The sequence below is a fragment of the Zeus faber genome (genome assembly GCF_960531495.2).
Source record: "Zeus faber genome assembly, chromosome: 1".
NCBI lineage: Eukaryota > Metazoa > Chordata > Actinopteri > Zeiformes > Zeidae > Zeus > Zeus faber.
The window spans coordinates 24,252,325-24,264,122 of NC_137193.1; the positions used below are offsets into that span (position 1 = coordinate 24,252,325).

At 47.2% G+C, this 11,798-nt stretch overlaps 1 protein-coding gene across 1 annotated transcript; it reads right to left on the bottom strand.

Annotated features, from left to right (window-relative positions):
* Positions 1 to 210: 210 nt before the first annotated feature.
* Positions 211 to 10,230, bottom strand: LOC307235494 (catenin beta-1-like). Its single transcript, XM_080007615.1, has 17 exons — positions 10,158 to 10,230; positions 9,151 to 9,199; positions 8,521 to 8,730; positions 8,079 to 8,329; positions 6,952 to 7,190; positions 6,393 to 6,594; positions 5,198 to 5,342; positions 4,880 to 4,983; positions 4,637 to 4,771; positions 3,684 to 3,887; positions 2,826 to 2,984; positions 2,586 to 2,705; positions 2,344 to 2,494; positions 2,116 to 2,237; positions 1,964 to 2,024; positions 1,254 to 1,449; positions 211 to 1,163 (listed from the first exon to the last, which is right to left on the bottom strand). Exons 2-16 carry the CDS (start codon positions 9,161 to 9,163, stop codon positions 1,259 to 1,261), a joined length of 2,307 nt encoding a protein of 768 aa, XP_079863741.1. The 5' UTR covers positions 9,164 to 9,199; positions 10,158 to 10,230; the 3' UTR covers positions 211 to 1,163; positions 1,254 to 1,258.
* Positions 10,231 to 11,798: the final 1,568 nt, after the last annotated feature.

Below are 11,798 nucleotides of genomic sequence, written 5' to 3' on the forward strand. Positions count from 1 at the left end.
ACCAGCCATCATTGGTGAAAATGAACGAGGATGTATTAGGTTGCGCTATATCAAACCTCCATAGGTACTCGGCCATTATTACCGTCAGGATTATAACACCATAATTCAATTTTTACTGGTTGAATTTGAAATAAATTGCGGCTTCAATAAGGATCCCTGTGCTATTGGACATAACGTATAACCCAGATGGAACAATGGACATACACAAGATGAAATAAAATGCCACTTTATTGTTTGAGTGTGTCATAACCTTGTCTCCAAAATAAGCACAGCAGGACTACAATTGGTTCATCAACCTCGCTACAATCGATGGCACATAAAACTTGGTTTCATTGGCCCACCAACGATAGCATAAAGGACTTCTCAGACATCCAATAATAGCATACAAAATAGTTGTTAACCTACCAGTGACACTGTATATAAAAACACTTGTCTAGATTTATCCCCAGCCCACCCTCAATTTCTCCCATACCCCCTATAGAATAGTTGTGACACTGACATTATGCTTTAACAAGCACATATTAAGAATGCATAATTCTCCATTTTTGAGATTATAAAAAAACAAACCTACACAATGTTACACTTTAAGTCAGAATACAATTCAACTGATTATTAGTGTTCTACACATTCGGCCATAAACGAAAGGAACATTGTATAATATCACTATAACTTAACACTACATATAACATACAATTTAAAAAAATAAAGAAAAAAAAAGATTACAAATGATTGGCAATAATAGAGAAAATGAAGTTGGCTAGTGCCAAGGCAAGCTGGGTCAGTACCATAACAGAGAATGAGTAATACAAAAAGAAATAAAAAATAGAGTAAGAAAATTTGAAACAAAAAAAGATAATACAGGCAAGGCTAAAACATATGTGATTCCATCTTTAAGATTCACCCCGTGTGCACTCTTTCTTTTAGGCAACCGGCTCCAAGACCTCCATTGTGTTTCCATACCTCAATGATGCTTCACTTTGACCACTCCCCTTTCCCCACATTATGACGTTCTCCAACATTCCTGTGGTAACCATCTGCCGTGTTCTGAGTCAGGCACTTCCCAAGATCCTCTGCTGCTTTCCATACCTTCCAACAACTCTACAGGCCAATCCTATCGCCGAACATACAGGTCAAATCACGATGTAGGTTCTACCAGGACAAAGCTGCAAGGGAACAAGACAAACAGTTAGGTGACCACGCCGGCGTCAGGGTGACTCAAATTGGGAAAGTGACGGCAGGGTGTTATTCCATACCTATCCTACAGGTCTGTGTCGAACCAGGCCAGCTGGCTGCTGTCCATCAGGTCCTGGGTGTGGCCCAGGTCGGGCAGCGGGTCGGTGTGGTGACCCAGGTCGGGCAGAGCGTCTGCATGGTAATCGCTGCCTTCCATCATGGGGTCCAGCAGGGAGTCCTGGCCGTAGGCAGCCGGGTACGCCCTGTAGGCGCCATCTGACAAGAAAAATTGCAAAATTACCTCAAAAGCTACTTTGAGAGTATCCCAAAATCACAGGACAACCATGATAAGAGCGGTAATACAAGCTCCAAGCAAAGCTGCCAAAGAGAAACTAAAATATCCAGTTTAGAACTGGCATTAACATGCAACTGGGATGATTTCAGGTCACCCAGACCGCTACAGAGTCCTTGTTTGCTACAGCACGTGGCGGGAGTTTAGTAAGCTCGGCGCCTCCAACTGATGCTGTTGACAGTCACACGTGCACATTAGCTTTTTCAGAGGAAAAGCGCAATGGATTTAGATCAAGCAGGTCAACATGCAATACTTATTTCTAAGTTTTTACATTAAACTCGTGTATTAAATACAGATACAAGTTGCCTGTTCATATCCGATGAAAACAGAGCCAAAGCTTCTATATACTTCACGACAGGTTTACAATTTGGTCAATAAAACCAAAAATAAATAAATTAAATGAAAGCATGCAGTTGTGTGTCAGTGACGGATACAAACCGTCCGGTCGGTAGGCCAGAGGGTCTCCCTGCGCGCCCATATCCAGGCCCAGATCACCAGTCTGGAAGAAAACAAAAAACCACAGTAAAACACTATCCTTGTAGAATAGCATGTGTTTAGCATCCTGTGTGTGTGCGTTTGAGTGGCAGTACCTCGTTCCAGGCCATGGGCTCCGTTCTGAACAGGGAGCTGGTGAGCTCCACTGACAGGCGCTTCTTGTAGTCCTGCGGTTTGTCCTCAGACATGCGGAACAAGACGGCTGCCGCATAAGTCGCTGCAGAGAAACACAAAGCCAAACCGAGGGGGAAACTTTAGTTTAAATTAACCAATAAAACATCGTGTCAATACATCGTGTGTACAGGGTGCATCTGAACACCTACCGACACCCTCGTTACGGGAGTGCAGCAGTTCTGTGAGAGGAGCAGTGGCTCCCTCCGCCTCGATGGCCTCAGCGGCCTCCTTGTCCTGAGCCAGCTCACACAGCACGCCTGCAGCCACACGCTGGATGTTCTCCACTGGAGAATACAGCAGCTGTGGAACAGCGAGGGGACGAGGAGGAAATTAGAATATACAAGTAAAGTTGGTGTCTGATGGAATGAGAAACACATGGTTTTCATATTACCTGGACAAAGAGTGGAATGGTGTTTAGTCCTCTGATGACAATTCTGTTGTGGACGTCTCTGGCCAGGATGTGCAGCGCCCCTGTGCAGCCTTCCACAATCTCCTCCATGCGCACTCCCTCCTGCACGGATAGAGGGGGAGAAAAAAAAAAAAAAAAAAAAAAAAAAGAGTATGTAAGTAAGCAAGCAAGCAATTCAATTCACAGGAAAATGCTAAAAACTCAAAAGGCTTAGTTTCTCACCACAAACTGCTGCTGGTTGCCTCCCATGCTGGTGCGTCTCTGGGTGTCCTGGTGGGCTCGGACCAGCAGCTGCACCAGTCGGGGGATTGCTCCCTGCTCGCGCAAAGCGCTGTGATTGGCAGGGCAGAGGGCCAGGTTGCGGATCAGACCGACTGTTGCCTGGAAAGGGAGAACAAATTCACATTTGAAGGCACTCTAGCTTGATCTTTTGCTACACTGGGCAATATGGAAGAATTATCACAATAAATCAGGAAGTAAGTAAGTAATAAGTCCCATGTGAAAGAAGCCAACTTAATGTGACAATTTAAAAGCCCGGTTCTATTACTCTTAATTTAACCTACAAAATTGTGTATATTGAGGTCTTGCGAAAATATTCATTAAGCTTATTGCCATTATTCCACGCCAATCCCTTACAGATTGAGTGTTGTGCATGCTTGAAAGCCTGTTTGGTTTTCCTTTTTAAGCATTAGAATAGGGCTGTAGCCGACTCAGAATTGTGTCAGTCTAATCGGATTCGGCTGTTTAATGTGAATATTAGACAATTCTGCGGCGGCCCGACTCTTCCTATAAGCAAGCTATGCGGCTGCCTAGGGCACCATCATAAAATACATTTATGATTCGCCTTATCTATAGTTCCCCACTGAAATGTAATCCCTGTGCATTTTGTAAGCTTCTATCTATTTTATCATGTTATTATTATGCACACTGACTGAAAATAAACAAGAAATACAAACACAACTGCTCGATTCAAAGAATGTCAGTCGGCTGATGGGTTTCCGACTGATGATTTGACTTGTTGACCTTCAGGGGGCAGTCCTACATTAGAACCTTGTAAATTCTCAAGTTTAAAATATATACCTTGATTAGTGGCCAGTGGGAGGGCGGGTGCAGCAGCTTGACCACCACAGGCAGGCCGTAGTGCAAGCGCACAGCATTCTGGGCCATCTCGGCATCCTGGTGACGCGAGGTCAGGTGACGCAGGGCACACACTGCTGGCTCTGTGATGTCTTCCCTGTCGCCAGCTCTTAGAACAGTACGCACAAGAGCCTCGATGCCTCCCACCTGAAATGACACATTGCAAGTCAGGACATGCAGTCTAGACAGGCTCTCTGGGTACAGTTAATTACACCTTCTGGTTGCTTGAGTTACTATACACTGCTCCAGTACAGGGTAAGCCTCACTACAGCAAAAATGGCCATTGAAAATGTCACTGAAACATAAAGTCAATGTTTAGCAGTCCATATATGCTTCCCTGATCACAAATTCAGGGATGTGGCAACAAGGAAAACCAACATCTCCATCCACATGAAGCAACAAAGTTAAAAAGGTAAACAAATGTTGCAGCAGCTTCAAAGGACACAGCCCCATCATTCAGATACAAATGCTTAGCGCGTCCTAACCGCATTGATTTGCATATTTCTATTTTCTAAAGATATAAAACCAACATTAGGTGATGTAACCACTGCTCAACCTCTGGGCACAATGGTGGAATAGTAGAAACTAAATCAGCTGATTGGGATGAGGAGGGGCCTTTTGCAGTATGGAACCGACATCAGTTTCTTTACAGCTATAGCCATTTGATATATTACATTTAAAAATAATTCACAATGAGATATTTTGCACTTGAAAAAAACATGGAATACACCAAACAGTTATCTGCACTGCATATGGTGAGGTACTGATAAATACAAACAAGATTATGTTTTTTGAAATGAAAACACTCAAAATAAGCCAACCTCCATCTTCAGGACAACACAAGATACATAACACATACTTGTCAACAAGTGTGCAACACAGCTTCTGGGACATACCTGGCAGACCATGAGCTTGTTACTGTAGTTGTTGCAGGTCAGGTTGGAGAGGATTCCTGCAGCACAAGTGACCACATTGATGTCATCGCTCCCCAGAAGTTGGACCAGCGTCCCCAGAAGACCCTCCATTCCCTCCTGAAGGGACAAAAAGAAAGAGGGGCATTAATGAGAAAGCAGCCAGCATAGTCAAAAGGAAACGGAACCTTGAGCACAATGCCTGAGAGGTGGAAGTGTGCACTGTACCTGCTTGGTGGCAGCATCCGACAGGTTTCTCAGGGTCCAGAGACAGTTCTGGACCAGGCGCTGGCTGGGGTCGGTCAGGTGGAGCCCCAGAGCCTGCATGCCTCCTACACACACACACACACACACACACACACACACACACACACACACACACACACACACACACACACACACACACACACACACACACACACACACACACACACACACACACACACACACACACACACACACACACACACACACACGTTAATAGTGCTTCATTGAAAGGCTTTAACACAAACGCAACCGTAATTTTCTGTTGCATGTGGAACATACCGGCTTCTACAATGGCTGGCTTGTTGCTAGAGCAGACAGAGAGAACCTTGAGCACTCGGCTAGTGGTCCACAGCAGCTTCTCATAAGTGAAGTTCCTCATGATGTTGACCAGGGCCTGGGGACCCCCACTGGCCAGAATGATCAGCTACCATGCGTACACACACACACACACACAGAATCATACGTAAGCAAAAGGAAAATTCCATTGGCAGACACATTTAATTAATGTAAATAACATATCACCTGCTGTGCTACTGGGCCATGTGAGCTAAAAAAGGTGAGTATTGCCAAGTATGGTACTTATGTAAATACTTTCCAAGCATTATGGAAGCACAGATAAAGACACCAGTACCAAGGCTGTGTACTCATGTGCTCATGCACCTTCATCAGATGGCAATATCCTGTGGTGTAGTTACACCAAGTTCCTGTCTCAGTAGCTGATGTAGGGCTGTACCCGACTCTGAATTTTGTCAGTGGAATCAGACTTAGCTGTTCAATGCAAAAATATTTCACTAGTTAATGGCTTCATTCACCGCACGGTGGGACCATGAAATGTTTTAAGTCTGGGAATCACTCTGTGGGGACCACAGTGGAGAACTCCCACTGGGCTCCAAGCCACGCTAGCACCGCCCCAAGCTGGTCCCTGAACCGGAGGAGCGTCTTCACTCCCAGCTGCCGAAGGACCGGGGCTACCGGCAGCATGTTGTTGGTTGTTTGTTTAAGTTGCTGTCTCCTCTACTGTTTTGTTTCCAATCTCACTGGAAACATGACACGCCCATTTTCTGGTGAGTTTGTGAATTTGAACGTGACACACCAAAATAAACCAAAAAAACCCCCCCAAAAAAACAGCAGTTCGCCTGGCAAAGTAATGGCGCCAATAGCCTAAAATTAGCAGGTTTATCCAGGTTTCAAAAACCTGGGTATACCCGTATGGTATAAAAATTGGTGTTCTTGTAATGCACACTGACTGGGAAAGAAGAGAAGAAAAAAAAAGTACTGCTACTTTAAGAATCGTCAACTGACAGGTTTCTGACTGATGATTCGACTTGCGACTTTCAGGTGGCAACCCTACATATTTAAACTTCTAAAAAGTCCCAAAAGTAAATAGTCTGTTGACGTCAAAAAACAACAGCAAGCATTGTTGCATCCCTATTTAAATATAAAACAAAAAGGCATTAGTCATGTTTCCCAGTACCTTGCTCTCCTGGTTACCATAAGCCAGAATCTGCAAACAGTCGGTAGTGATAGCCAGGAACTTGACGTTCGTGTTTGCCAGCAGGGCCACCATCTTCTGCAGGCCCCCTGCCAGGCGCACGGCCATCTTGGCCCCTTCCTGGTGCAGGAGGAGGTTGTGGAGAGTAGTGATAGCGTAGAACAGCACGCTGTCCACTGGTGAGCTGGAAAGGTACAGAGAAAGAACATTTTTAGATTTTCTTGCCAAAGTAAAATAACATTAACAAAAACAATGAAGCTGCAACACATCTATTCAGTGACCAGCCATTTTGACTATCCCCTCTCTTCTAAACTGCTCTGTCGCAGCATTTGCTGTTTACCACCTCATTCTGCTCTTCTGTTGCTTCTGCATCTTAACTAGGGTGAAAGCCTTCAGGACATGACAATACAAGTTACCACACAGCAGCATAAAATAGCCTTGACAGCAAAGTAACGCCAAAGTTGGGTGCAGGGAAAAAAATGCAAATGTTACTTTTACAACAAGGATCTACAGGCTATTTCCTTGAGCGTCTTCCCCATACCCTAGCATCTTCACCAGGGCAGGGATGCCCCCGGACTTAAAGATGGCAAGCAGCCCTTCGCGATGGTGGGATAGGTTGTGCAGGGTGCCAGCAGAGCAGCGGGCGGTCTCCACATCACCGGTGTTCTGCATTGCACGGACCACCGCCGACACCATTTGGGGAGAGCGCATCAGAGCGTGACGCGAAGCCTCCTTCTTGGAAAGCTGGTGCACCATGACAGCCGCCTTGTTCACCACAACCTAGGATAGGAACATGTAAGAAAACTTCTTATGAATAGACGTCTGCTGTCCATAAATTGACTTGTAAACACACTCTGCACAATCTGTTATGAGAGCGATGTTTTTGTATGCGTATCATTATAAATGTGTTTAGTAGGGCTGCACACGACTCTGAATATTGTCAGTCCAGCCAGATTCGGGTGTTCAATGCCAATACTCAACTACTTGCCAGCGCGCGCAGGGGGAGGCCGGCGGCCGCCTAGGGCGCGGAGGGGGAGCGAACGGGGGTTATTTTGCGTACCTGTCTCCTTCTCCAACGGTATAGACGATGTCTGTGCTAACGATGCGCAGGCCAGCAGTGGGGTGTCCGCGAAAGGCACACCAGAACAGTGTGTTTTTTATTTTATGGCTCCTTTATAGAACGAAAAATGTGGGTATGGAACGAAGCAGTGCGTAATGGGGACATTTTCTCCATGATTCTCGCCTTGATCACCCCTTCCATGCGTTATGCCCAGAAAACTAGTCTACAAGCCGTGCCCTGTTCCTCCCACAGAGAGCTGTGCCCCGTTCTTCCAAATAAAACGGTGTTGGGACAGGGCACAGCTCTCTGTATAGCTCTCTGGCATCGGGGCGCAGGGAGAGCTGTTCTCGCGTCCGTGTCCAGATAATTCATGCATATAAAAATATATTTATGATTTCCCTTATTTATACCTCCTCAATAAAAAAATTACTCCTGTGCATTTTGTAAGTTAATATCTGTTTTATACTGTCATTGTAATTGACACTGACTGAAAAAATAAAAAAATAAATCTTGACTGCTGGACTTCAAAATCTCAGTCGAGGTTTCTGACTGATGATTTGACTTTCAGGGGGCAGCCCTAGTGTTAAGTCAACAAGTAATGGACGTACCTGGTCCTCATCGTTGAGCAGCTTGGTGAGCTCAGGGATGGCACGTGTGGCCAGCTCTGCATCATCCTGATAGTTGATGAGGTTGACCACGGCATGCTTCAGCATCTGAGAAGGCTCAGCCAGGCGTTGCACCGCTGTAGGGTGGGTGGCATCCAGCTGTGTGGGGGGAATCTGAATTCCCTCCTCCAAGGTCTCTGGGAACATGGCAGCCCGCACACGCTGCGCCCGGGTCATGGCGTAGCCCTCGATATCTGGATGGTCATAAACAAAGGGATAATTAGATTGGACTGGGATCACACGTACAAACATCAAAGTATTCCTAGCTGTACTTCAAAAGGGCCACGCCTAGGATAACCAAAGGGCCACTCCATGCATCGCATGCGTGTCCAGTTACTCTAAAGGATCAAACTGACACGTAAAAAAATACGTATTAAATGTATACCTGCGGCCTCAGGGGTGAAGGGCTGGTTGAATTCCCAGTCATAGAGGCCTGGATCTTCTTCTTCGGCATCAGGGTTTCCCTTGCCACTCAGGGAAGGCGCCGTGGTGGTGACGCCAGACTGGATTCCAGAGTCCAGGTAAGACTGCTGCTGCCATTGGCTCACTGCAGCCTTGCTGTCTCCCATCGCCATGTCCAACTCCATTAAATCAGCTACTCAATGGGGGGGGGGGGCAACAGGGCAAGATATGCATGAAAGAGTAAAGACATTGGAGGGGATTACATACATGCATGGTTTGATTTACAACATATTTTGTTCAGATATTTTAGGGGAAACTGTGGAAAGATTCAATGCAAAGGGGAAGCGTACATTTCTAAAGCACCTAGCATATCTATTCAGGAAGGTAATCAAAACTGAGTCGATGGCCATAAATGTTCAAGATCACAAAAGCATTGGATAATGTTTGTCTGTTACAAGTTGTTTTTTTTTTTTTTTAAATAGGGCGTCAATTAAAGGGCGACGTCAACCGTTCGGGGCACAGCACTCCGCTCCCAACCCACAAGGGACGATACCGACGTGGGGAATTGACGCTCGCCTCCCAAGGTCCCAGTTTTCACGATGTTGATACTCACACTGAGTGGCCATTGTTCTTGGTTGCCCTCCGCCTGCAAAAACTTCAGTCTGCGCAAAAAAAAAGCGAGGAGAAAACACTTGAGAAACAGGACACCGATCAGCCGCGGTCGACACTCTAACGCCCCCCCCCCCCTATGGAAAAAAAAAAAGACACCCAAATTTCACGTATGTGGATTCCGACTCTCTCTCTATGTGCGGTTGACGGTTTTCCCTCAGACTGCCAGTTCACTAGAAATGTGCAGCTGTGGGGGGGGTGTGGAGGGGGAGGGAGGAGGAGGGGGCGAGCCTCCACCTTCCTCCAGCAGACACTGGGTATTTCCAGGCCAGCGGGAACACAATTCACCATTGAGCGGCTCCTGAACACATCAAAGGCATACTTCAGCCCCTCCCCTCCCCCCGCCACGGCCAAGTTCCGACCCCGCAGCCCGAAAAACTCCCCCCGCCCCCCCACCTCCTCCTCCTCCTCCTCCACCCTCCCCTCCTCCGCCCCGCTACCACTTCCTCCACTAGCTGCCGTTCGCTAGCATGGGTAGCGTGCCAGCTCGGCTAGCCGGCTAACATAAACAAACACCGCTTTTGGGTTACGCCGCGAGACGGAAGCCGCTCAACCCCTACCGCGGGCGCGCAGGTGGATACCACGAGCGGGGCTCCCAGCGGCGACGAAACTCGACCGCCGACTTTATCCGCGCCGCGAGAGGCTTTCCCCTCAAAAGAAGAATTGAAATTAAAAAAAATACAATAAAATAAAATAAAATCACAAGTCCCGTTTTGATTGGCTTAGCCTAGCCAACTCGTATGAAAAGTAGATCCAAAACGCCACCGTAGAGAAACCTGCCGACCAATACTAAAAACCCCGCCGTCGTGGAAGATTTATTTTTCCTTGGGTAAAAGACGAATAAATAATGAAAAAAATAAATTAAAAAAAAAGCGACGTGAGACAAACGCACTAACAAAAACCCCCAAAACAAACAATGACGCCCGAGGGGGGGGGGGGGGGGGTCGTTACCAGAGTGGAGCGGTTCCTCCGTGTTCCTCGTCGGGATCTGCTCCGCTCTCTAGGTGGGAACGAGGAGCAGGCTGTAGGTGAAGCACCCGTAAGTAGCGGCGAAAGACTCGCCAACGACTCGTTCGTTCAGAATGAGTCGATGGGGTGAGCCGGGCGTCGGGAGTCACTACCGGGGAAAAAGAGTGGATCTTCGACCCACGAAACGAATAATAATCGCCGAGGACTAAACGAAACGGTATTAGGATACTGAGCCCATTTTAACACGAGCTAATGTAGGTCTCTGAGGCCCCCAAAACGTTTTTTTTTTTGATAATTATTTTGTTTCTAAAAATGCCACTCATTGCACATCGCAGCCTACAGTCCACCGCGTACCCTTTTTTGTTTATTTTTTTTAGGAAGAAACACAGCAGAGTTGTTTTTTGAATACCTACGTTTTCATCGTCTCCAGTTTCCTGCTGTTCATTTATCTTTCCTTTGAAGGATTTGTGCTGGTCCCTGGAGCCAACCGAGCAGTTCCCGGTGGCGCTTGGCAGTCCTCAAGCCGCGGTCGATTTACTCTCAGGCGGAGGGCGGTTGCGATCTCCTGTGTCTCAGCGCGACGTAGTTCCGATAATGCGATCCCTTTGGGACCGGGCGGTCCGAGTTTCTGAGTTCCCAGTCGGAAATTTCAACTGGAACGCCCGCCCCCGGGGCCGGATTTCTGACGCGGAAGGTCGGAAGAACCTCAAACTCCAGGATGGCTGCTCCACGATCAGCAATGGGTGGAATCTGTAGTGACGGCTGTGATGTGAACAATGTTTGTTTTGTTTTTTGATTAAGTCTATTTGGACGCGGACACGTACACGGTCGTGAGACCCCCGGAGGGGCACCCCCACGCTTGTCCTGCATTCCAAAAAAGCAAGCGCAGCGACGGAGGCGTCTTGGTTTTCCGACGTCCGCGGTAAATGGAACGCCGGTTAAGACACAAGGCTGAGCGGCTCGCTCCACGAGCCGTTTTCCGAAGCAGGCGGCAGGTAAACGGACGGGGTCACCTTGTTCCAGTTTGTGTGTCGGAAGGCCCATCAGAGACCCAACCGTTTGTGCACAAACACTGGAAAGGTGTTTGTCTTTATAACACGGGACCATTAAAACCCAAGGCTAAAAGATCCCAAAACGTTTGTCATGATTCATATCATATCGGATGCGATTGATTTACTTTGCATTCCACCAAGACAAATACTTTTGACGGAGGCATGACGTGACAGAATCGTCAGAATTAGGCCGGAAAAAAACAGCCTGGGATGGACGGCTTTGCGTCGTTCCGCCCGAATTCATGATTTATTTTATTTAATTTTTTTTTTTTTTTGAAAGGGTGAAACGATTCCTTCGCGAATTCTCGGGGCCGATTTCTCTCTCCCTTGCACTGCACCAAATGCACGACTCTCCTCGCCGCGCGCCTCGCCGAGAACCGGATCTGAAAAAGGAGTCGAACCTTCCACCGCTGCCCGTAAGAGTCCGAACCACACCCGCTGCTGCGCCGCCACACGGGATGCCTCCGCCTGCGCGCTCCGAGATCAAGATGGCGAACGGAGAGAAAAAAAAAAAAAAAATATTCTGCCGCACTCGGAAAATATAGGGCGTCGCGCGGATAAAGTTGTCGCG

Excerpts from the sequence above, each read along its gene's own strand:
- LOC307235494 (XM_080007615.1), bottom strand. Across the intron at positions 3,888-4,636 it reads ACAAGCTCATGGTCTGCCAG|GTGGGAGGCATCGAGGCTCT; the intron begins GTATGTCCCAGA and ends GTGTCATTTCAG. Across the intron at positions 2,706-2,825 it reads GCAACCAGCAGCAGTTTGTG|GAGGGAGTGCGCATGGAGGA; the intron begins GTGAGAAACTAA and ends CTATCCGTGCAG.